Genomic DNA, 27,080 nt, shown 5'->3' on the forward strand with positions numbered 1-27,080 from the left:
TAAAGCTGGACTATTAAACGCCCCAGTTTAGAGAGAAGGAACCTGAAGCAGTGAGAGACTAAGTAAACTGCTGTGACCAAAATTCCCATGCCAAGAAAGAATCCATGGGCAGCATGGGAACCCAGGCAATTCAGCACTGCAGCCTTTGTTCACTCCTGTTTTATGAAAATCAGAATCACTAAGAGCTATAACAAGTGGATGCACAGAGACCAACTACTAAAGATGGTACAAATAAATTAGAGCAATTATGGGGAGTATTGTCAATATCATCTGAAAGGAGCTGAGCATCATTGAAAGAAAAGGTCTGCAGTAAGCTCTGTTTTATCAAATGTCTATTGTAAATTATGGCCTCAGATGAGTAGTAACATTTTCTCTGCTGAGGAAATACAAGTTACAAAGAAAATAACCTGAAAGAGCTGAAGAACTTTTCCAGTACAGGGCTCCTCATAAACAAAGGAACACATTATCCATAAAAATGAGAAAAGCTTGCTATGCCACATCCTTATATGCATTTTACCTTGAGTTAACAGAAGGCTGGACTTCAGTGTAGACTACTGCACTCTCTAGAATAGAACATATAAGTTGTTTTTAGAGGAAAAAACGAGTTCCGCCTTAAGCCAGACCGTGCACCATATAGCACAATGAAGAAAGAGCCAGCACTGGCATTTTGAAGAGGAAACTAAATGCCTTGTTTTGTCACATAGTAGCTACATGTTTTCTCTATTAAGGGCTCCTAGATAGGACATATGGAAATGATATCTGGATTTTTTTTTTTTTTAATCATGGGAACACATTAAAAAACAAGGGGCTGACAGGGACAGGAGATAATCCATGGATTCTGTGTCTGGTGAACCAGCAAGTGGGGCAGGGGCGGGGAAGCACTGCTGAGGACCAGTGAAGGAAAGGCTCTTCAACCACTACTGCCCAGGCAAACGAAGGAGCTGAGCAGGAATAAGCAGCCGGCAGGAAGCATAGCAAGAATCCAAGGGCATAAAATGGACAGAATAGAAACGACAGAAAAGGTAGCAGGGGGAAACAGAGAATAAGCATAGCTGTATTCATTCCTTAAAGAATCATTTCTTTTATTAATTGAAAAACTGAGTTCGCGCATATTTGTTGATGATGATTACTGCAAGTAATATGCACATGCAAGAAAGCTCGGCTGATTTTCCTCCCAGCTAGCCAGTTATCCATGACAGTAGCTTTCTGGAAGGCCGAGTCATTCAACACCCTTGGGAATGGGAACCTTATGTATCTGCCATGGCAACTCTCCTCCCCCAGTTTATCTGCCTTAGCTACAGACAATGCTCAAATGCCACCTTGTTTGCCCACCAGATCTGCCAAAGGAAATACGTGTTCCTTTCAGACTGCATTAGGCAACAAAATGGCAGTGTAGGCATGTTGTTCTAAGGCAGTACTGACTCTGACTCCTGCATCATACCGGTTAAACCATGTTTCTACTTGGGCTACTTGAATTCCTCGGGTGCAAATTTCAGAAGAAAAGTTCCCAGTAAGTAGAAAATCATTTTTCTGATTTTGGTAATGATTACTAGAGAACAGAAAAGAAGTGACATATTTATGACTAATACATTCTCCTGCCTAAAAAATAGATTTTTTTGTGCATCTGTGTGGGTATATGCCATGCTGATTGTGAATAGTCCTACCATATTATAATCACTCTGTAATTTCTGTGGTAGTCTACTTCAAGTGAGGTGTCTGAAAGTACTTGGAAAGGGAAAATGCCATAAGGACATACTGAAGTAGAATTTCAAGCAAGTCAGCATAGCAGTGGAATGGTGAGAAGCAAGCCAACTGAGCATGCAAGAGCAAGCAGCAATAGCTCTTTTGAAGCAAAGGCATCAGGCAGATATGCTGTGAAGAGGCAGAGGCTTAAAGAGTGCCAGCTTCTGCAAATAGCTATTATTGCCACAAACAAAAATACCACCTTTCCATCTTTGGAAAGGATTGCAAGTTATTATTTTGTTGGGCCTTCATATTTGTGCATGAGGATGGCATCCACATAAAATCAAATGATACAACCAGACATATACAGACATCCACATAGATACATAGTATGAATTTAAGTGTAGCAAAGCTCATTGGGGGATTGATATTCCCGCATTTGGAAAAGAGATATTTTCAACCCTATTTGAACTCATAAACTCCAATTACTATGTTCTCAGGCCTCCAGTGAATTCTTACATCATTTGTTTACTTTTTACATCATTTCTCAAATTCTAGCACATCTATAAAATATTTAGTTACAAGCTATATTAGTTTTCTATTGCTGCTGTAACAAATTACTATGAACGTAGAAGCTAAAACAACATAAACTTATTAACTTATGGTTCTGGAGGTTAAAAGTCTAATGTGGGTCTCACCAGGTTAAAGTCAAGGTGTTTGGGGCATGGCGATGTTTCTTTGTGGAGTCTCCAGGGAGAATCTGTTCCTTGCCTTTTCCAGCATCTAGAGGCTTCCCACATTCCTTGGCTCATGTCCCCCTCCCATCTTCAAAGGCAGCAATGGCCATTTGAGTCTTCCTTCCCATCGCCCTGACAATGGCCCTTCTGCCTCCCTCTTCTACACTGGGCTCACCCAGGTAATCCAGGATCATGTCTATATCTTAAGGTCCACTGATTAACAACCTTATTTCCACCTACAGTCTTTATTTCTCTTTGTCACAAAGCCTAAAATATTTGTTTTCCAGAGTTTGGGATGTAGGCATCTCTGGGGTCCATTATTGGGGGCTGCCTACTACAGTCCACCCTCTGGCCCCCAAGCCTCAGCCTATTACAGCATCAGCTCAAAATCCAAAATCCCAGCATTTCAAAAACCTCACTTCTGATCATTTGCATCATCTAATTCAAGTATGGGTGAGGCTCTGAGTATAGCCCATCCCAGGGCACAATTCTTCTCCATCTGTGAACCTGTGAAACTCAAAAAATAAGTTATCTCCTTCAAAAATACAAAATTGGGGGAAGGAAAAGGATAACATGTAGCAGCATTCCTGTTAAAAACACAGAAGATGGAAGAAGAAAAGATTTTCATCAGCCCAAAGCAATTTTGAAATCCAGCCAGCAGAGACACTTGGGTTCAAGGCCTCAGAGTAATCCCCCGGGACTCTCAGCTCTGCTGTCTGGGCCTAAGACTCCACCCTCTTGCAGCCACTCTAGGTCAGTCCTCCTTTTTCATAACAGGTAGTGCTGGTTTGCAGCTGAGGAGCTTTATCAGCCTGTTCCTTGCCTGTAGATATTTGGAGAGTCCAACAACCTTCTTTCACTTTGTTCTCTTTCTGTGCCCTTGTGTCCCAGCTGGCAGTGTTTCCGCTGATACAACATTCTCAAGAACCTTGTGTGTCTCTGGTGTAGGTCATGGAATTTGCTCCAGTAGACAAGACACTCCTCCACAGGTCTTTCCTAGATAATCCCAACTCTATTTTTGGCTTTTGCTGAAATGGCTGAAGAGATTTATGAGTCACAGGCTTAATCTTTCCAAAAGCCATCTGTGTGACTGAATATTCTAACTTTTGATCTTTTGGAGATATTAGAAAAGGGTGGCCAGCTACACCCTTCATTTTTTTCTCCTGATCATGCTTTTCCCATCCAATCTCTAACCAAGGTTCCCAGAATTTTAATTGACAGTGAATCTCTTAAAAATATAATCCTTCACAATCTGAATAGGATGAGAATTCTCCAATCAATAAGTCTTGGTTCCAATTTTTTCCTATATAGTACTTTATATATGTAGTTTTCTAAATTTATCTACTTTCTCTCACATTTTACTGTAATTCTCAAGAAAAAAACTGGCCAAACCTTCAATACTTTGCTCAGTTAAGTATCTAAGTTCATCACTTACGCTTCCTGCTTTCCACATAACTCCAGGACACAATTCTGCCAAGCTTTCTGACTCCATAGAAGGATTCCCTTTCCTTTGGTTTCTGGTAACATGTTCTTCATGTTCTTGTGACCTCTCACCGGTGATGCCGTTAGCATTCATAGTTCTACGAAAACTTCAGTATTCTTTAAGGCAGTATGTTTTCCTACCATGGTGGTCCTTCCTTGTGAGCCCCCAATAGCTTGTCATTAATATCCATATTTTTAACTAGCATCCTAAGGCAATCTAAGCTTTCCTTATCAAGCTTCTCCAAATTTCTCCAGCCTTTGTCCACTGCTGACTCCAAAGGCATTTCACATATTTAAGCATTTTTACCAACAATGCTTCACTTCAGGCACCAAAATCTACAAGAGTTTCCTATGTCTGCTGTAACAAACCACCACCAACAGGAGTTTAAACAACACAAATCCATCATCTTATAGTTCTGGAGGTCACAAGTCTGAAATGGGTCTCTCTGAGTTAAAATCAAGGTCATGTTCCTCTTGTTCCTTGCCTTTTCCAGTTTCTAGAGGCTTCCCACACTCCTTGGCTCATGCCCCCCTTTCATCTTCAAAGCGAGCAATGGCCATTTGAGTCTTTCTCACATCCCATCTGTCTTCCTAATCTACAGTTAAGGACCCTCATAAATACATTGGGCCCACCCAGATAATGAGGAATGATCTACTTTATGGTCCATGAATTATCAGCCATATTCCCATGTGTAAACTTCACTTCCATTGCCATGCACCCAAATATAATCACAGGGTCCAGGGGTTAGGATGCAGTCATCCTTGGAGGAGAGGGCATTAGTCTGCCTGCTACATGCCTTATCTCTTCTGATATACAATGAACTCATTTGAAGGAGATTAGGATCTGATACATACTGTGACATTTGTACCTATTAGCAGAGTGAATCAATAAACATTTGTGGAATCAATGTAAGTGGCCAATAGAGCTTAGTGAAAATTGTTATTTTGTGCATTCACTTTAAGAGTAGTAACACAAGTAATAGCTGTACTGGCACACAAATTCTAAAACAGGAAAACATTTTTGGTTAAGAAAAATAACACCGGGGGTTATTCTCCCAATAATTCCCGGGTTTGTTTTGCACATAAATAAAATAACAATGGCTCTTAAATCATCTGCAAATTGTTATGAAAGGATATGTTTAGAGAATGAAAAGCTATGATAATAATATTTTCTTTGGCACACTACATAGGTTTTGAGTATGCAATGATAAGTTAAATGTTAGGCCAAGATTTCCAGCAGAGATTCTATTAAGAAGCCTAGTAACTGCAGACACCCAGAGCCAGGAGCATGCAGGAGGGAGGTGGGACATATGCACGGAGGTTTGTCACTGGTGCTTTGCTTCTTTGCTTGTTTGTTTAGTGTTTCCCTTGCTCACATGATGCAGTTTTTCTTTGGGCAATATTAGAGAAGGGTGGATACTGGTCCAATGGCATGGGGGCTGCCCTGAGTAGGGCTGGGTAGAGCCTGCCCTAGTTCAAAGGGCAGGACCCACTTCACTTCTGCTCCAAGGTGCACACTGGGGTGATTATGCACTGAGCATCTCTAACCCATAAGGTAGCCCTCGCTAGAGAGATGGTGTGGTGGTGACTGAAAGCAACTGACATCACCAGAAAGAGCCACAGAGACATCTATGTTAGCGAGTATGAGGCACGGGGGCAAAGCAAGGAGAAATAAACTCAAGCTCTCCCCTCGAGTATCCAGCATGGGAGAAGCACAGGACAACTGACATGTCTACAGCTGATGTTTGAGAAGACAACAGGAAACCATGCACTTGAGGCTCAGAGGGGCTGAGAATGCAATTTCATAACAGAGGTAGAGGGAGTGGTGACATGAAAATTCTTTGCTTCTCTGGTCATTGTGAATTGAAAGGCATTTCAGACAACATAAGAAAGGTGAATTTTTAAATGCATACACGAGTTAATGATGAATTGCGGGTGATATAGTATTGCCCCTTAATTAAATTTCTGAATATAATTGTGTTAAAAGTACTTGCAATATCTGATGCAATTAAAATCATAATCTCAACCCTTTGTAGTTGCATCAGCTCAGTAGTTATATAACTGATTATCAGGCAGTAGCTTAACTTCCACACAGAGTTCACGAACCCTGGCGACACATTTTCTCTGGTATTCTGGTCTCCTTATCTCTAGAATGAAAAGGCTGAACGTGGTGAACTCCAAGGCCTCTTTCAGATCTAAAGAAAATGCGTTTATAACAGGAATCAGTTTGGGACCCCACACGACCCACTCACTCCAGCTGCCCCGCATTCAAGGAAAAGTGGTCCCGCAACCAACCATTAATCAAAGGTAAGCAAGCCTAACCACTTCGACCTGCCTCCCTGGAAAAGAAAAAGATCAAGAAGGCATCCTTTCTGCACAGGAAACTTCTTAAAAATCTTCCTTCTCCTTTGTTACTCCTTTCAATATTCTCTGCACAGATGGGAGCTAATCCTGGAAATTTTCTCTCCCACTCTCAACTTCTCTCCTGAACACCCACCTAGACCCAACAGCGTTTCTCCTCCCTCTCCTTCCCCCTCATCACTCACCCATAATCCCTTCCTTACCTAGACCAGATCAGCCAAGCCAGGGGCTGGGTGGATGAGAGGAAGGGACGAGAACAACTGTCCTCACAGGGATGCCTGTGGTACCTGCTGCACACGGATAACGTCGCAGCTGAGAGTCTTAAGCTTTTCATTTCATTTCTAGAAACATATGCCTCAAGAAGAAATGTGATTGTGCTCCTGAAATTTTTTCCCCATGTGTCAGCCTCCGCTGGGGCTGAGATTAGAACATTTTGGTTATATGATGTAAATAGAGTGGGTAGAAAGACCACCTATACTATGTGATCTAAATATACTCAACCTTTTATTTGCAAGTCAACAGCAAAGTAATCAAATCAAGGTCTTTTCATTTTTGTCTGTAAAACCCACTAGTCTTTCATCTTTTATAACAAGATTTAAATTCATATTTAGGTGTTAGAGGTTGACTATATAATATATTTAAATATATATATTATTCTTTCTTACCCTAGCAAATAACAGAACTCTGGTTGGCTAAGAAAATGTGGAAATAAACTTTCAAAATGGTGAATACTTACAGGCATTCACATCTCTGTTAAGAGACAAAGTCATTGCACTGAATAATTAAAATAATACTATATCAATAACATACTTCATTGGAGAGGCACGGACCTCTTTTTAAAACACTCGATTTAAGCCACTGCCCTGCAGCGTGTCCTGTCCACTGCCTTTGAAGTCAATCAACACAGAGACTGGGGGGGGGGGGGTAAGATTTGAGCAGAATGTTCCTAAAACACTCTGAGCTCCTCAGATGAAAGGTGCTGCTAAGTTACAAAGGATCGTAATATAATTTCAACATATTAAGTGACTCGACTCTCTTCCACGTCAGTGCCTGCCCTGACTTCATTAGAGTTGGTATTTTGAGGCATAGTCCTAAAAGTCAAGGTCTCCAGTAGAAGTGAGTAACTTTGTTTTATAAAACTAGTTTGGAAAAGCATCATCTTTAAAAGAGGACGCTTCCACAAACATCTCACCTTCTGTCTGTGAAAAGGAGAAACGCTCTCCACTGGTAAATACACTCCAAGGCTCCCAAAAGGCACCCGGCACTAAAGAGAAAGGGCTAGCTTTCCCAAACAAAGCAGGGCCGCGCTTGCTGCCTTCCTTTCCTGATACTGACGAAAGCTCCTGGGAAATGCCACTGCCATTGGGGTATAGCAGATAGTGTTACATTTTTTCTTTAGTTTATATTTTCAAGTGACCAAAAAAAAATGGAGGCAAGGCAGACAGCTGGCTAGAGGGGAAAGTTATTCTCTGCTCAAAGGCATTCATACTTTGAGTGTAAAATTTTGTGGCATATGGAGGAATGGTTGCTGCCTTTCTAAAAATTTCAAAATGACCAGCTTTGGCATCTTCTCATTTTTTAATTTTTTTCTCTTAAGTAAGTTGTAATTATTTTAATTATCCAGTAACACCAAAAACATAGTATTCTTCTCAAAAATTAAAATATTGTAGATAACGATGACTCAGTTTTCAATATAGCTCCATGTTGTTCCCTTCAAATACTCTACATTCCCTCCCCCTGGCTAAGGTAACTATGGTTATGAGATTGATGTGTATTATTCCAGTATTGTTAAAATACTTTTATTACAGAATTACCTTCTGATCATTTGTTTTCTCAAATTACATTTGATTTAAATTTTTTCTGACCAAAAAGTCTGTCTTATTAAGATGAAAACACAATGTCGTTCTATTATAATGAATACTTGATATTTTACCTGCTTTCTTGTCGGATTGCCTGTGGATTCTCAAATTTTCCATCATGTCAGTCTGAGTATTTTTGGGGACTGTGAACTCGCGTCCTTCTCCGAGGTGGGCGAGTCCGCTCAGAGGAGAACGCACGACCCAGCTCTGCTCACACAGGACAAGAGGTGTTCTCTGAGTGCGCCAGTGCTTCTGCACCCCTCGGCCCTTCTTAGAGCCCCACGCTTGTTCTTGGTTTGGGGTTGGAACCTGACTCCTCCCTGACTACTGCTCCATCTCACAATCCCTTTTATTCAGGTAATACCATCATCTTCGGCGATTCACCACTGCACTAGAGCCTTGCCTAATGACCCAGTATCTAAAAATAATCGCTTCAGTAACCAAAAAATGAAGAATCATCCATATGTGTCAGAGAAACAGAAGAGCCTCCTTGAAGCATGTTTCTGTGACTGCTTCTGCACCCTGCGACCCTTCTCTCCATCCCCACATGTACGACCATTTGGCTCATTCCTCTCTACCAGGTGAAGCATAGCTACCAGAAACAGCAAGAGCCAGAGATCAAAAGGGTATTTTTCAAAAAGTTGAACAGAAAAGAAAGTCGAAGAAATTCAGATATTAAGAAATAGAAATAAGTTTGGAGGTAAGAGCAGACACACATTAGTGTGCCAGGCAGGTAAGGAGGCATTGAAACTGGCAGAAGGGCACTGGAGAGGAGAACTGTCCCTTGTCAGGCAGAGATCGAGCGTTATTGGAAAAAAACTATCCATGTAATGGAGATGAATCATCAACTCCATTGAGGCTGTTTGATTCTACAAATTTTCACTGAAAATGGCTCTTTACATGTACGTCCATACACACATATATGCATATGTATGTACATATGTGTATGCATGTGTGTGCAGTCTTGATACCACAACAAATGTGATCCATTCCTAAGAGATGGGTATGCTCTCAAAGTACTGACATCAAATTTCTGAGGCTCTAAGATTAAGATGCAGATTCCAATTAGTGGTTGATTCATTAAATGATGAAGGCCAGCTGGTCTTCTCATTGATACCTCTGCTTTGATGTGTTTTATAATTGCCATCAGAAATATCTACAACCCCACACGGATCCCACACCCATTTAAATGAACCCAACAAGGAAAAGTGATATTGTGTGGAAATTAAATATGTATTCCTGCCCCAAAATTCAGGGACCCAGGGGGTGTAATTTTAAAGTCTGGGACACGTATTGTTTTCCCAATAAACTATGCCAAGCCTCCTTTGCTTTTAAAGAACTCATTATCAAATTATTAAAAAATAATAGCTATCATTAGTTAAGATCTTACAAGCACTGAAAAAAAATCACAAATGAGCCTCGGATGATTTGACCTTCAAACAACAATGTGAGGTTATTAATACCATTCCTAATAAAAAAATAAAATTACTGAGGCTGAAAAAGGTAATTCTGAAACCAGTGCCCCCAGTAGCTGTACTGGAGCCTCCCAGCTGAGTGGACCTGGCGGCCAGTCTACAGCTCCCATGATGGTCTGCTCTGGGGTTGACTGTTCAAGGAACTCTTTCCTACTTGAATCATGAGGTTAAGTTGAGGACTTCTTCCGCCCTCAATTTCCCCAGATCGCCCCTTGAGCCGTAGCCACCCCACTACATGACCCCAATTCCCAGATGCTGTTTGCAAGGTCGCTAAAGGCTGCACACCCACCTAGTCCGCCACGGCAGGGCCGCCCCCTTACGAAGCCGGAGGCAGGCTGCTGAGGCCCTTGGGCCCTGCCCTGCACTGCACACTGCCGACTTCTGCAGGACCCGCAGCTTCGTAAGCCCCCCTAGCCTGGCTTTGCCCTCAGACGCCAGCCGTGGGTTTCCCAATACTCTCTCCTCTGGTCTACCTGTGGGAAACAGAAGTCTCAGCCCATCACCAACACCTTGCTAACTTCCTGGAAACATCTCCTTAAGCTCCCTCTAATTTGGTTGTTTCTGACAATAAAATGGCCTTTCCCCAGATAGAACCACATTAGCCCTAAAGAAAGAGAGTGAAGAAAGAAGTTCGGGGAGAAAAGTGACTTTTTGTAACCAAGGAGACGTGACTGTCACCGTTGCTGTTTTCTCAGGTAGAGGAGAGGTGGCACGGGCGTTGGTGCTATCGCAGTGGACTGGGTTGGCTGGCCCTACATTCTTGAGGAAACCAGCATTTTAAATCAAAGACATTGCTCTTGCCATCACCAAACCAAGGGTAGAAAAATAATTTATAAAGCCTAGATCAAGATATAAACTACACTCCTTAAATCCCGATTATACTGAAAATTAGCAGTTAAAAATATTTCCATTTACAATCCCAGCACTAACAATCTAGAACATAAAACTAAATATTTGGCACCTTTTGTGAACATATAGATTTAGTTCTCCCATCACATGTCAAAGATCCATGCTTTCTTTGATTATCCAATAATGGCAAAGCATAATTAGAATCACAAGTCCTTAGTGACTTTGCAAAGGTTTCCCTAATGCTTAAGGTGAACACATATGCTATAGTTATTATCAGATTTACTTAACATAAACCCTATTGTCATGACAAAATTCATAAAGTTTACATTAATTTTTTTTGCAATTTTAGTTCTTTAACTGAGCATTATGACTCTGCTCAGATATTACCCCTGTAATAGGGAATAGAAAATTTTAAAAATTTACACATATTCCAAATTCTCTTATTGCCTATATAGCTTAAGTGAGACAATATGTACAAACTGAAAAAAAACTAATTTATATATATAATGTGCTTTATGTAATTTGAGTCATTTTTCCATTAAAAAAGAACTTTGATTCATCAAATCTCAAATTGCTATAGCATGGTACTCTAGAAGTTTAAAAATGTGATAACCAATTTATATTATAATGAATGAAAATTTGTCATAAGTGAGCCAGTCAACAATACAAGCCTAGCTTAGTAGTAGCAGATTAAAAGGAAAATTGACATAGAATGCATACTTTAATAATTGCAGATAACTTTGCCAGACCTTGTAAATGAATATTCAGCTGCTGTAGGTCTACGGTTTTCCTTTCTTCAGGACTCTTGGGAGTTGCATTTCTCAAAAGATAATATACCGCATTATAGCAGGATCCAATGGCTTTAAAAATAATTATAATTTTCAGGACAAATGAACATTTTATTCAATTTCTCCTGAGATGATTTTGATGGATACATTTTACAATACCACAATTGCCTTTCAAGTTTATGGGATGTTATGTGTAATTAGTTTCTTTATTACAGGCTGTCTTTCAAATTACACAAAAAGTAAAAGTCCATTTAATTGTCACGACCACATAGACCCCTAGTGTAAGCTAGATTTTAAAGAAAATTTCTTCTGCCCCCAGAATCTATGAAGGGAAAAGGGAGAGCATTGTATGCTTGGTTTTAAAGAGAAAAGGAAAATTATTTGAAAAATGACAATGTCTTACAAAAACTTTTGAACTATGAAGGTAGAAAACTCAAGAAGAAAAAGCCATAGACATAGGTAATAAACAAGCCCCTACTTACCAGGTGTGAAATTGTATCGAGCTGAAAATCCCATCGATTCCAGCTCTCCATCTGCAAAAAATTTAATCCATAGAAATCTTCCACTGGACTTGATTACAGGTGGATTTTGTTGCCCACAGAAACGTCCAATTATTGGAGAAAAGCCAAAAGGTCCATCTCGAACTTCAATATGATCAAATTTGCACTCCCAAGACGGTTCAATAGAGTACTTTTCATCAAAGTAAAGTTCAATGCACTGTCTTGGGGCAGCTGGGGAAAAAAATAAAAGAAATATGTCTAGAAGAGCATTTCGGAAATCGTTAGCTTGATTTTTCTGATTTTAGTTCAGGTTTTATCTGTACACCTTCTTAAAAAGTTGAGGCATGCTATGCAAGGACATGCAAAACAAAGAGACGAGAGTTACATCTTAAGGTTTACTATTTCCATAAGAATGTGTAGGGATGATGTTGAATTGATGTTACCCAAAATGTTATTCTGAGATAAAATGACTGTTTTCAGCACTAACCCAGCACTAACGCATCATCTGTCTTGTGAAAGGCTGCTAAATCAGGTTGAGAAACTAGAGGATTACCTTTCTGTCACTTTTCCCATATTCTCTGGAGTTCCCAGGCTAAGTTCAAAAACTGCTTTGAGAATTGTTCAGCATAGCATTCCAACAATTCAAAGAGTCCCAACTGGGATCTTATTAATAAGTAGATCAAAGTGGTTTGACAAGGCTATTAAGAGGGTTTTTTCTACAACACAAATCTGATCATACCATTCTCAGGTTTGAACTTCTTTATCAGCTGTATCAGCTGCAGGCAAATGATCAAAATACTTAACAGGAAAGTTCCTTAAAAGTATCCTCCAACCCACCTTCCAGTGTCTTCTTACACCGTACCTCCCAAAGAGCACAAACTCAGGCCACCCCAAAGTGTCATGTTCCTGTAAAATAGCAGGTCTTTTCAGGTGTTCAGCTCTTGTCCTTGAATATCTATCTACTTCCAATTTGTATAACTCCTACATCATCCAGTAAAGAAGTCTCCTCTCCAGATCTATTCTGAGAGCCAAGACCCCTATTTTATTCACCTTTTTTCCCTCAATACTTTGCGCAGAAGTAAATCTTCTAAATATATATATGTATTTGTTGAGTGAATTGTACATGAACTTATCTTCACAAATGTTCTTCGAGCTAAGGACTCACGGAAGAGCTTGCTAGGGTTAGTGACAGCAGAAACCACCACCTGGATGCCTTTGCTAATGTGCTCTTCCTCCTGTCATGTCCAAAATAATTCCCAATTCTGCCATTCCAGACTGATACACAGCCAGGACACCAAGAGTGGTCGTAACAGTTAGTAAGTTATCAACACAGTTAGCCTGGTTATTAGGCAACTGTTGCCTTCAGCCCCTGCACGCTTCCCAGCCATGGGGCCCACTTCTGGGACCAGCCCCCTCCAGAAATTCAAATGTCAGCATGCCATCACAGCATGACCCTGCATCCAATGTGGTCAGCAACCCTTCTGAGTGGCTGCTGTCCATGCCACTCCAGCTTTTAAATATATACTTAATATCATCCTTGGTCACCTTAAAATTAAAGTCTCAGGCATTAATATCAGATATGTATATGGTGTCAATACTTACGATGACCAGGAAATTAGAGACACATAGAATAGAATGCAATCCTGATTCTCTCCAAGTATAAAATTGAAGATCAATTGGTTAAATGTCAGTGTATGTTAAAAAGGTTCTTTTAAGGATTATTTTTAATCTCTAAAACTACTTCTTTCTAACAATCTGGATATTGAAAAGAGATGTTAACTGTTGCAAGAAAATAGGAAATGGTTTTATTTGCCATTAATGTATATCATAAAGTTCAAAGATATAGTGCCTACCAAAATGTAATTATTCAATAAAGTTTTCAAAATCTGCAAACTTGAAAATATCCTAAGAATGACCTGGAAATCCATGTTTTTTTTCCTAAAGTATCAGTCTAAAATGTAAAAGGCAAGTGCTTAAAAAACTGGGCTTACCTTTAGCCCAAAGTATACTATTTGTGTATATTACTACCGTATAGAATATGCCAGCTTGCTTATCTGCTCTTTGATAAGTCAGGAGGAGAAGTCCTATGAAGAAATATTTTTTTTCAAAATGTGAGGCAATTCTTTTAGATGTAAATGATGTACGCTTTATTATTTTGGATGGGGAAAGGTAAAGCAATGAGACTTGTCCTGTGCTAACTAACTTAAAACCCTATCTAACTAGCTAGCTAGCTGTTTCATCTACTTACCTACCTAATCTTCCATTGTATTTCTACTGGTTTCCTTTATATAAGAAATGTACGAATTGATTTATTCATGCCTTCATTCTCATTTAAGTTCAGCCCAAAATGGATAATCAACCCCCTCAAATTTCTTCAACAAGTATGCTCTCTTGATGGCCTTTGGTTGACCACACCATATATGCATCATTTCTTTTCATTTGCTCCAATACATTGAAATGAACTAAACATACCCCTTCCATGAAAATTCCACTAGCTGAAATTTAACTAGTGAAATAACTGCTGTAGATTTTTAAAAATGGGGATCATGGCACATGCAAACCACTTGACGCTATCTAGGTCCAGCTCCCTAAACTTACATTTTCTTGACCTATAAATCTCCTAACCCACTTCCATATTTTTGAATCACCTTTGATCTAAAACAGAGGCTCCTTTTCAAAGAGTCTCAAATCTTTTGAGATTCTTTGGGCACTCTGAGAAAATGGGCACTTTCATCTGAATACTGCACACACATACAGAATTTTGCCTCCAATCCGAGGGAGTTTTCAGTCTACAAAAACCCATCACAGGGGTCCTACTTTCCATGATTCATCTTCTACCTGTTTAACTCATCACAATCTGTCTTATCTCAAGACTCCTGGTCAATTATTTATCCCTCTTTCTTTGTGTTTTCAGTTTCTCTTCTCCCACCAGAACAGGCTATGCTCTTTAGAATTAAACATTCATTTTTCACTATTAAAAGAAAAGAAAAAGAAAGAAGGAAAGCCAGCCTTTGCACCCTGGTTCCACAGCCCATCAGGACCTCCCATGCACTCCTGCATCCACTGCCCAGCGGCTCCCACATCCATCATGTCCAGGGGAGTCTGTGTCCTGCGGTCACTGACAGCTTCTTAATTGCCTAATGCAGTAGAAACAGTTCTGTTTTTACCTTATTTTTCCTTGCCATAACAACTGGCCATTGGCTACACCCAGCCTCTTGAAATTTCCTAAATCCTAGGTTCTGTGGCATCTGCTGTCTGATTCTGCTTTCCAAGTCTCTGGCTCCTTCTCAGTCCCAATTACCATTCCCTTGCCCTGCCCCTTCCTTGCATGTTGTTCCCCAGTACTTGATTCTGCATATTTTTTCCCTCTCAATGTAGACCCATGCTCTGGTGGGCCCTGGCGTTCCCTGCAGAGCTATTATAAAGACATGATGCCTGCAGCTCCACTCAACACTAATTAAATCAGAATTACAAATGGCAAACCCAGGCACCCCTATTGTTGAGAAGAGTTGAAAAACCATGCTCCAAATACTTTCCCTAGATAATTTCATTTAGTTTCACAATCTCCATGATAATCTTGGTTCTTATGACCTATAACTATATACTTTCAATCTAGATCTCTCCAGAGATAAAAATCTATAAATCCAAACTCTTTATGAGACACTTCCACAAACACCAAAATTAAGCACATTATTTTCCTTTAAACCATCTTTCTCAGCTGATATTTCTTATCTAGTATGGCAGTGAGGTCTAACAAATTACCAAGCCAAAAACTTTAGAGTGGTCCTAGAATTCCCTAATCTCTCATCCCCACCCCAACCATGTATATTCATTTTCCTAAATATCTCTCAATTCTTTCTTTGACTTCATCCCCATTGTCACTTCTCTAATTCAGGCCTTTACTATGACTTGTGTGGCCTTTTGCAATCATTTCTTAACTTATGTTTTTCCTTCAGTTATCTTCTCACCAAAATCTCACTCATTTTTGGTCTACTTTAAGTATTGAAAGAGGAAGCCATTATCTATTACAAAAGCCCTGACTCTGTGGATGGGCTGGAGAGAACACCTGCTTCTGAAAATGCTGTCTCTTCAGCCTCCTCTCCTTTTCGCCCCCGCCCCCACCCCATGCAGAAGCCCTAGTTTACTACTTGCGGGTCCCCAACCTTACCAAATGGCTGGACTTTTACGAGTGCTATTCTATAGAGAACGGTGATCTCCGGAACATTCTTCAAAACGGAGGGTAAGAATCTCTTCTTCCTGATAGCCTCCTCTTCCTTCTTCCTACACCAAACATTTGTGCTGATCTTGGGGTCCCTTCAGATTGTTTACTGAAAAGGGCTTAGTTCTCACACCATGTTTTAAGTTCCATAAGGCAAGTACCATGCCTGGTTTGTTCAATTCTCTATACACTGTCCTTGGCAGAGTGTTTGCTTAATAGTTGCTCAGTAAATGTTTCTTAAATAAGTGTATCACGAAAAAAAAAACGGGCTAGTATGAAGTGTTTCAAATAATGTATAGAGCATGTCCAGTAGTGACAAGAGTTACAGCGTCCCTCTATTTCCCCTTTTTAAGTTTTGTCTTTGATATAACTGAGAATTAATGAGACTAAGTACATGACATTAAAACCAAACACTAATGGTGCTTTTAAATTCTAAATAATAATAAATATGAAAATATAACTAATGTGCAAATATTTGCTTCTGAATTAATTCTTCCAAATAAGAGAAATAGTTGTGTGTGTTTTTAATATATTAATTTGGAGTTTTAAAGTATTGTTTCTTCAAAACACAATGTTTTTAAAAAGTTCTACTAAAACTTGAAAAAAAACCTCATGTTACAGATAGCTTAGAAAAATAAGAGTTTACATTTTGTTAGAGCATTCCTTCCTGAAGCCATAAAACCTTTCTTCTGACAATAGGATGGAGTTTCAAAGAAAAATTTAGTCATATCAAATACGACAAACAATAATGATTTAATCTTTTCAAGTCTCATATGAATCATTTCTAAACTGTTGAAATAAGTTAAACAAAAAGGCTTTTTCTTCGAAAGACATGCTGCCTGATTTATAAGCAGATAACAGGCATACATATCTTGTTTCTCTAAGGTTGCTTTGTCTGAGTGTATATAAGGGACAGAAGGGTACAAGTGTTCAGCTATTAGGTACTAACATATATTAAATCAACTATCACTAGATGAAATGCTCATATATTTTTAAATGCCATACTTAATAAACAGGTATCTACAAAGAGGGAAGGAAAAGGTTCAAAGAGAAGTAAATCTCTTTTTCAGTCCTGTTTATCCTTCAAGTTGGGAAAAAATGATGAAAGGAAGAGTCATAATTTGGAATCTTGACTTTGACATTAAAGTATGATAATGTCACTTGTTAGCAAAATCTAAAGCAATGGTCATTCAAATTTACGTTTGAAAAACATTATTATAGAGCTCTCCCTGACATTAACATGTATTTTGTGTATATTACTAAGAAAAAAAATTCACAAATACATAGGTTATTCTAAAAATTGTTAAAATTACTGAAATACTAGTTTTCAAAACCTCTTCCCCTTGATACTGATGCCAAGTATGAACTATCCCCTACTTCAGAACTCTAAATCAATTAAATTAATTGCAAAACAAACTTTTAAAGTTGTTAATTTGTTTTTATTTCCCAGAATACCCTAGTCCATAACCCATTACTAATAATTTCAATTATTAGCTTGATTCCAGATTTTACAGTTATTTGATTCACTCAGAAATATTTATGCACGGTCTCTAAAACCAATTTTTGTAATGACCATAAGTGTATTTTCCTTCCAAAGCATAGAGATGGCCCAGGATTTGGCCTCGAGTCCTCTCCTGCTCTGGCACCCTCTCTCCTTACCTTCTATGATATAGATGCACTCGCGGTCCGGAGGGTACTTGCTGGGGTAGTTGGGGGAGGTAAAGATACCTCCCTCTGCATGTTTTGTCCAAGTTCCACACTGCACTGACTTCTGTGTTTCGGAGGTGGTTTGTTTTTCTGTAGATATGTTAAAAAAAAAAAGCCATCATTCAATTTTCTATAAAACTAAGAATAGAGAGGACATTCTTGTAATTTCCATTAGTAAATTAATTTCTTAATGGTTTCTTAGTCAAAAACCAATCAATTATAAACACTAAAAACTATCCAGATTTTCTGAAATACTAAGAATATGGGAAAATTAGGAAAATGCAGAATAATTAGAAGTCTTCCATTCCCATTTTGCCCAAAGGACATACCTGTTCCTTTCTTGGTTGCCCCAGATAAATGGAGGATGATTAAACTTGCTACAACTGCAACAGAAAAGAAAATGTTTAGAAAGGAAATATTAGTATACACTGGAATGGTCAAATTGCAGAACAAACTTAATTGAAAGCTAAAATGATCTCAAGACAGATTACTTTTATTATTCCATGCCAATTTAGGACTAGGAAAACTGATCCAAAATGTTCAAAAGAGGAAAGTTCAAGAATCCTTTAAGGGCCCAATGCAAGTTGAGAATGGAGAAGACCGACACTCCTAGCACAAACACATACTTCAAGCCTCAGTGGTGGCACTGGAATCTGCTAATGTCACATTCTAGCGGGATTTCAGGACCCACACTCTTTATAAGGTGCCCTTTGCCAATGGCCTTGCTAGCTTCTCTGAAGGAAGAGGATGAAAAGGGAGAGCAAACAAGGAGAAAGGAGCCTGATCAGCACACACTGGCAATGTAGTTAGTTATATTTCAAGAAAACAAAGACTTAGGCAAGTCTTTTAGAGGGGGAGGGGCAACAGGAGAAAAGCAGATAACTTTGGATCGGAGGTATTAAGTAGCATTATAAAAATGCACATTATAAAAATGTACCAAACCAATGTCCTCAACACATGCTAAGCCATGAAATTAATCTCTTCTGACCTTAACTCTGACTTACTATTTAGTGTTATCTGGAAATAAATTATTATTTTGAGAAAGGTCATTTATAAGCCTTTTGTTATCTTTTTATTAATTATTATATTTTTATATTTTATTAAACTTTAATTATCAAAAGGAGACACTGATCTGTAACTTAGTAAATCTGCTAAGCCCATTATAACCGGAACTTCTATATTATGTATGTGTTGATTTATCCAACATTTTCACAAAACCAAAAACTAGAAAAACATTAAAGTAATTTATTCTTCATAATGTCAGATCTTTCCTCTTCTGTTTTATTTTTATTTGTTGCCAAACTATATCAGATCTCTAAGTTCTATTAGATCTATTAATCACAGTCACACTTAAAATAAGTTGGGGGAGGGAAGGCATAATTCACGTTTATTTCCTACAGTAAAAGGAGCTTAAAAACTTAGGCTTAGAGAGAATTCCAAGAAAGTATCTGGGTACTAGCATTTGGGAAGATATACCAATTACATTCCATTAGAATATAAACTCCAATCTGGTTTTTAGATTTAAACATTGGTTGGCTGTTCTTGTTTGCATGTGTGTCTTTAAGAGAAAAAAATTACATTTTAATTAGCCAAGGTTCTACACACACAAACACGCAGGTATCCAGCCATCATCCTGGAGACCTACGCTTGGCGTTTTCTTTACTCTGCTCTCCTGCCCTGACGGGATCACGTTCTAGAACACGTCCTGTGATGAACACATCAGCAAAGCCCGGGCTCCCAACTGCGTGGCACAGGACTGTCACGCTAATCCTTGCTTTACCGAGTCAAATTTCCACCACACACGGCGGTCTGAGTGCTTTTCTGACTTACGTTGCCTTCTGCTGGAGGACTTTCCGTGCTATTTGCCTCCAAGCCCTTGCGCGCCTCTCACTACACGCTCATAAAGCAACGGTCGATGTCCACTGGCCAGAACGGAGTTGGGGTGGCACCGGCCCTCCGCCCCAGCGTCGCTTTCAGGGGCCCCTTAAAGTACCCAGTGGGGCGGCAAGCCGGGGTCGCTGAGATCCAGCTCCCCCACGACGAGGGCTATTTCTTGTCCGACCACCAACCCCCAGACCCGGCTCTCGAGCTCTTGGCACCTGCGCCCTCCCCAGGGCCCACGACTCAGTCTCCTCCCGCACGTGCCCATCCCGGAACCGCGGTCTCAGCTCCACGCCCCGGGGGTCCGGGCCAGGGGGAAGCCCCCACGCCCCGGGCTATCTTGCTGCAATCTAGAAAGTTTCCATGGGCCCCGGGGGCGCGCGGGGACTGCGGGGTCCGGCGGCGGGCGCGGAGGGCGGGGAGGGCGGGAGGCAGGGCGCCCGGCGGCGGTACTCACTGTGGAACACACGGCGCCCATGGATCATGTCTGTTCCTTACACCAGAGGCTCCGAGCTCCACTAATTCCATTTAGAGACGGGACAACTTCCAGCGGCGGGGGAGAGGATGGAGGCGAGAGAATTCAGCTGCACACACCAGGCGCACAATTAAGGGGCGGGGGCGGGGGGCGAGCGGAGCCCCCACGGCCGCCAGCACCGAGTGGGCCCGGGCCCGGCCTCGCTCGCTCAGCGCCGCGCCGCCGGCCTCCCCACCATGCCGCTCGCTCACGCCCGGGCGCCGGGCGCCACCATCCGCGCCGCGGCGGGCGGCACCCTCCCGCTTTGCATCATCGCCGCCGCCGCAGCTGGCAGGAGGACGCGGCGCGGGCCGCGGGCGGGCGGCGGCGGGCGCGGGGCGAGCCCCGGGGGCGCCCCGGGCCGGGGCCGGGGCCGGGCGGCGGGCGGGCGGGCGGGCCGGAGGGCGGGGGCCGGGCCAGACCGACGGCCGCGACGGAGCGGGCGGCGGCTCAGTCGCCGGTGCCCTCCGCGGCCGGCAGCAGGTCGCAGCAGCCCCGCGGGGAGGACGCCCGGCGGCAGCCCGCCTCGCCCCAGCCCTGGGGGCTCTTCCGCTGAGGCATCGGAGCCGGCAGGAAGGGGTCCGTCCTCGGCTCGCCGGGCTCCGCGCCACCCCTGCGATCCGGCGGAGAGAGGCGCGGGTGGGTGGGCGTCCGGGAGGAGGGCTTGCTCGAGGAGGAGGGGGGAGGACGGCGAGGGGGGCTGGGGGGGAAGGTGGTCGAGGTCGGCGGCGCTAACAGGCGGGCGCCGCCGTCAGAGCCCGAGGCCGCGCGACCCTCCGGGTGGCCCAGGGGCGAGCGAGCGGCTCCGCGGGACCCGGCGCCCCCCGGGCTGGCGCGCGGCGGAATGGGGCGGCGGCGACAAGGACATCGCCGCTGCTCGGAGCCTGCGGGAGGAGGGAAGGGGGCGGGGGCGAGGGCCCGGCCGAGGGGGCGAGCGGGCGGCAGGCGGATCCCGAGCGGAGCTGCGGGCGGGATCGGGTGCGCGGGCGGGGGGGGGGGGGGGAGCCGGCGGGCGAAATCCTCCTTGGGTGCGGGCTCCCCCCTGGCCAGGGCCACAGAGCGGCCCCGCTCAGCCCCCCGCGCGCCCCCGGCCAGCTGTCTAGGGGCGGGGGTCGCGGCCCGCGCGGGGCGGAGGCTTCGTCGTCTCCTCGCGTCCCCGCGCGGGCGCCGGGAGGCGCGCGCGGGGGCCCCGCCGCGGTAAAAGTTTAGCCGCGAATCCCGGAGCCGGCTGCGGAGGGAGCCGCCGCCACGCCGCTCCTGCCAAGACGCCGGCTGCTGGCGACTGCAGCGGAGACTCGGGGTGCCGCCCCCGTCACCCCCACCCTCCACTCCCCAGCAAGGCGAGTGCGCGGCGCGGGAAGCCGGGAGAGCGGCCGAGCTGCCGGGGCGACGGCTCGGGAGAAGCCCCAGCTGGCCGCCCGCGGGGCCGCGGGGCCGGCGGGAGCGCGCAGGGCCGTGGGGGCGTCCCTCCCACGCGCCGCGCCCGCGCCTCCGCCGCTCGCAGCTGCCGCCTGCCCGCAGGCTGCTGTGGACCCTCCCGCGCCCGCACGCCTCCGGGGGGCCGCAGGCCGACCCCGCCTGGGGATCCCGGGTCCCGCGCCCCTCAGCCGCCAGGACCCCACTTCACTGCGGCTCCGGCCGGGGATGAAGGCGGCGAGGAGAGGGGGGCGCTCGGAAGGACGAGGGGCAGGAGCGGCGGGACACAGGGTGTGGAGACCCGCGTCGCCTCTCTGGGCCTGGAGGGCGGCGAGGGCTGTGACAGGGGACGGGGGCGCGGGCTCCGGGCCGGGCGTGCTGGCCCGCACCTGCTGCGGCCGCGCTGGACGCCCACGTGGCGGCGCGGGGCTGGCGGCGGGCTCCTGCGGGGAGGGGAGCCCCCGCCACCTCCTTCCACCCGGTCTGTGGCTCCCGGGTCCCCAGGACGGCGACTGCAGGCCCTCGACGGCGGGGTAACGTGGGAGCGGTGCGTGCGTGTGGCGCGTGGCCATGGACTCACAGATGGGGAGGTGGGGCGAGCGAAGGGGCGCCCGGGCGCGCCCGCAGAGGCCACGGGCGCCGGAGCGAGACGCCGGCGAGAGGAGCTAGAGGCCCGAGGAGAGCCGGCAGGGCTGGCGGGGAGCGCGGGGAAGACGCCTCGGGACGCGCTGTTCGTAGCCGCCCGCGGGCGGCCTGGGAGAGCAGGGGCGGGGACCGCGCCCGCGGGGATCGAGGGGCCCGGGAGCGGGTCTTGTGCCCGCGAGGAGGGGGTGGTGGGAGGAAGTGGGGTGGAAAAGCAGGTGTCTCATCTGCGAAGAAACTCAAAGGACCAGAGCGCCGGGGCCGGCTGGCGGGTGGACAGATGACAAAGGCTGCTGACTCGGATCCGTGTCGCCTAGGGAGAGCCCTGGCCAGGGACGGCGATTCGGTGGCTGAATGGCGACATCCTTCTTCAGATGAGAAGATCGTTCTTTTTTATGTTCAAAATTACCTCTCCCTTAAGCAAAAGCCACGATTCTTCACTTAGGCGGGATCACGTTTAAGGGGTCGCAGTGTGCAGAGAAGAGTGGAAAAGTGGGCTCCACGCCAAACCCAGCCACTTAAGTGTCCTAACTCCTACCCTCCTCTTTGCCCGGGTCGGTTCCCAGGACACAGATTTGTAACCTGGCCCCGGGCAGTGGCTACCACCACCCTTGGCCCGCTCCCCTGGCATCAGCAGGGGTTGGGGCTCGGGAAATTCAGGAAGGAAACCCCGGGGGTGGGGAAAGCTCTGGCCCGGGGTCCCTCTCGCAGTCCGCCACCACTCCCTAGCGGCCGGCAGGTCCGAGGTCGCTGGCTTCAAGGAAACGCAGGTGAGCGCCAGGGGCCCCTGGGAGCTCGGCTCTCCAGGACCCAGCACGCCGCGCCCGCTGCTGGGGAGGGCGGGGGGCAGGTGTAGACAGACAGCTGCTCCAACGTCAGATGAGGGAGGGAGTGCGAGCCGCCGGAACCCGGTGGGAGACCCAGGCCCCCTCGTCCTCGCCATCGTGGACTGACAAAGGACTCCTGAGTCGGGCAGATGCGGAGGCTTTCACTGTGCCCCTAACCCTCGCAGCCTGCCCGTGCCACTTTTTCCTTGAAGATTCCATTCATTTTCTTACACACACGTACTTTTCACCATCCACCAACCACATCCTGCTTCTTGGCGAGCTGCCTTCTCTTTTTTTTTTTTTTTTTTTTGAGTTCCAAAACATCACTTGCTGAGTAATGCTACCTCCCCAATGGGGGCACATGGGATTTTTCTTTGTAAGAAAAACCAACATAAGAGAAAAGCTTAGCTTCTCTAAGGGAAAGTTATGAACACAAACGGTCAGATTTCAAGATGTGATTCTTTTGAAAGTGTCAACTAAGTGAAATGTGCTTCAGAAGGAAGATGTGCTGACACCGCTGGCCTAGGTTAGCCTGGAGATACAGGGTCCACTGTGGAAGACAAGGCGGAATTCAAGTCACTCGTTCACTTTTAGCTCACACGGTGATAATGAAGAGCAAGAAATATTACCAAACTTCTCAAGAGAGTTGGTGTAAGATTTCTACATTTGCTCTTCTGATTAAAAAACATGTGGTATTTGTCACATGTAGGCAGTTCCTTATAGAATATTGCAAATCTCCGAGTCCCAGGGGGCCCTTCACTACCTCTCTATACTGGCATCATCTTCAGGTGGGTTCTCCATGGTAAAAGGGGTGCTGTTACAGAAGAACAGAGTAAATCAGCACCTCTGACACGTTCCATATTAAATTAGTGTCATATTTGTAAATAATGGCATTTTACTGATGCAGTTGTGAAATGTAAAAGTCTGTATTTTATTTCTTAGGAATGTATGTCAATATTAGTTTATCATAATATTGATTGATGAATTACTGGCAAGTCCTGGAATTTTTTTTTTTAAGATTTTTTTTTTCTTTATTCTCTGCCCCCAGTCTCCCCATTGTCTGCTCTCTGTGTCCATTTGCTATGTGTTCTTCTGTGTCTGTTTGTATTCTCATTAGGCGGCTATGGGAACCGATCCTGGGACCTTCCAGAGTGGGAAAGAGGCGCTCAATCTCTTGCACCACCTCAGCTCCCTGATCTGCTTGTCTCTTATTTTCTCTCCTCTGTGTCTCTTGTTGCGTCATCTTGCTGCACCAGCTCTCCGTGGACCATCACTCCTACACAGGATGGCTATTCTAGCAGGAGGTGGCATTCCCACGCAGGGCAGCTCTCCTGCGCAGGGCCGCATTCCCACATGGGCCGGCACACCTCGTGGGCCAGCTCGCTGTGTGGGCCAGCTTGCCCTCACCGGGAGGCCCTGGGCATCGAACCCTGGACCTCCAATATGGTAAATGGGAGCCCAATTGGTTGAGCCACATCTGTTTCCCTGGAATATTTTTGAAAATTATCTGCAGTAGTGTACTTTGAAACTGGCTTTAAATAAGTTTAATGAGGCCATTTTTCTGCAGTAATCTATAGATATATCCTGACAGAGCAGAAAGTCTTAAAATAGAATACATTAAAGGCTTTGAAATCTTACTTCATGGTCTTGCCCAGGGGAAAATTGAATACAGTTGCTTGGAAGTATGAATATTTTAAATCATTGGAAATCACAAGAATATTAGCCTCCAGTGGGCAAGAATTTTCATAGCACTAAATTATTCAACCAATTTTGACCAGTACCTACAGATAGATATTATTATTCATGTTGTTTCACAGTTAGTGGAATTGGGCTCCAGGAACAATGTATCATCATCTCTATTTGGGGAAATGTTAAGAAGGTAAAAATTATTCCATGATCTACCAATTTATGGTAGAATCTCAGATAAATATTATTTTCATTTTGTTTAATATTCGATTGAGTGGATTATAGAAATAATGTTAAGGTATTTTGTAATCAGACTAGTTAATGGCTGATGGTCTATAAACCAACATAAACTAAAGGAACAATTATAAAGAAAAACCCTAGGATCGAAAGACGTATTGTTTTTAAAAGCTTTATACCAACTACCAAGCCATGACATCCCATTGTTACGTTGCAGAAAAAGAGAGTTACCTTCCCTAATTGAAAGGAAAATTTAACCATATTTGAAAAACAAGCTTATGAGTAAATCTATGTATTTTACGTCAATATACATTATTGAAAGCAAACGAAACATTTACTTAAAATTGATAAATCAACTATGTGACTTTTATATACTTCTGAGTTAATTAAAACTTTCTTATCCTTAGTTAAATAAATTAATAACATCACCTAAATCTATAAGTTTTAGCTGTTTAGGGCATAGCATATTGTTGTTATGATTTGTTGAGTGTTACGCATGGGATATGAAAAACAATAAAGGCAAGATTTACTGATTGAAACTAACCCTAAATGTTAACGTAGAACAGGACGTAAATCTGATTCTGGAAATAAATTTGGAGCAGCAAAACAAGCTTCGGGGCATGAAATAAATGTTGAATAAAAGGGATATGAGTTTAAAATGTGTTGATTTTTGTTGAATTTAAATTTCTGCTTTATGAAATGCTTATTAAAAGCAAAGCTATCCTAGGCAAAAATATATATATATATATTTAAAAAATAAATACATAGATCACATCCCAGTATCACAACACAATAATATTAGAAACTAATACACAAATATCTCAATATCACATGCCTGGAAACTTAAACAACAACAATAATAAAATTTTCTATTTAAAAATGAATCACACCAAAGTTGAAATTTTGAGGGAAAGTGCAAAATCTAGAACTTAGTGACAGGTGTAGCAATAAATATCTAAATTTGAGGGTGGTTATGAAACAATATTAGAAAACTTGCAGTTTTATATGCAAAAACACAAAAAAAGCTAGATATAGAACATAGTAAGTTCAAAGAAAAAAAGAGAAAACAACAAAGCTAATGTTGGGAATCAATGAAACACCAGAAATACCCAGGATGATAATTAAAACCAAATTCACTTCTTTGAGAAAATAAATCAGAAACATCTCTAGCAAAATTAGTCAGAAACAATAAAGAGAATGTGAGTCTGTGAAAGACACATCACATTGAGTATGAAAGCTATGGTCCCTTATTTGAGAGACTGATGGTTTGAAACTCTGTGTACCCCAGACAAAGAAGTTCTTAAAGTTAATCCATTTCTGAGGGTGTCGACCCATTGACCCACTGTAAGTAGGACCTTTTGGTGACACTCCTGAAGGTGTGACCATTCTCATTCTGGAAGGGTCTCAATTCTCTTACTAGACTCCTTTATCAGAGAACGAAATTCAGACAAAGAGGGAAAGCTATGGCAGCAAGAAGATGAAAGCAAGGAAATCAGGAAGAGAAAGGAAAGACTAGCAGACACCACCATCTGCCTTGCCATGTGGCAGAGGAATTCAGGATCGCCGGCAGCCAGTCTTCAGGAAGAAAGCACTGCCTTGATGATGCCTTGATTTGGACATTTTTCTCAGCCTCAAAATTGAAAGCCTGTAAGCTAATAAATCCCAATTGTTGAAAGTCAACCCATTTTATGGAATCTGACTTCAGCAGTTTAGCATATTAGAGCACACACCAAAGTTTTGCTGCAGCAAAGGAAGCCAAAATGGAAGTAGCTTGGGGTTCTAGGAATGGCAAAGGATTTTTGTAGACATAGAAAGGAAGTTAGCTTGACTCTTACTGATTGGACCAGGGTTTGTCTGTCTCTTAGGGGATGATTTAGGGCAGGCAGGCTTTATTTTGTGTTGGGTCAAAGGTAAGGAATTAGGGGCTTGATAGGCTAATTGGGTCATCTGCCTTAGTGGGGATTTCAAAGTTCTAAAGATAAAGAGGAAACGAGAGCATGGTTTGTGGGTTCTTGCTTTTGTATTTGTTTTGTTGTTGTGGTTGTTATTTGGCTCTGAGGGGTCTCCACGGCTTTCTCTATACAATTTCATCAGCAAGATAGATACATGAAGAATGAAAAGGGGAGAAACTAGCAATAAAAAGCAGATGAACTGCATGGACAATATTATATGAACAAATTTGAAAACCAAAGTGAAATGGGTACAAATACAAATATT

General features: G+C 43.5%; 1 protein-coding gene across 4 annotated transcripts in view; it reads right to left on the reverse strand.

Annotated features, from left to right (window-relative positions):
- NETO1 (neuropilin and tolloid like 1) overlaps window positions 1-21,981 on the reverse strand; it is a 145,253-nt gene extending 123,272 nt beyond the window's left edge. Inside the window, exons 1-5 of one of the 4 annotated variants that reach the window (XM_071208585.1) lie at window positions 21,861-21,958; window positions 19,999-20,125; window positions 17,990-18,043; window positions 17,613-17,750; window positions 11,717-11,965 (exon numbers count right to left, since the gene is read on the reverse strand). In XM_071208585.1, the coding sequence (XP_071064686.1) occupies window positions 11,717-11,965; window positions 17,613-17,750; window positions 17,990-18,043; window positions 19,999-20,026 (469 nt within the window). In that variant the 5' untranslated portion in view covers window positions 20,027-20,125; window positions 21,861-21,958. Of the gene's footprint in view, window positions 1-11,716; window positions 11,966-17,612; window positions 17,751-17,989; window positions 18,044-19,998; window positions 20,286-21,860 lie in introns of those variants that run through there. The other 3 variants (XM_071208586.1, XM_058277888.2, XM_004450443.5) reach the window with 3 other exon arrangements.
- Window positions 21,982-27,080: the final 5,099 nt, after the last annotated feature.

The sequence above is a fragment of the Dasypus novemcinctus genome, chromosome 16, assembly GCF_030445035.2.
Source record: "Dasypus novemcinctus isolate mDasNov1 chromosome 16, mDasNov1.1.hap2, whole genome shotgun sequence".
NCBI lineage: Eukaryota > Metazoa > Chordata > Mammalia > Cingulata > Dasypodidae > Dasypus > Dasypus novemcinctus.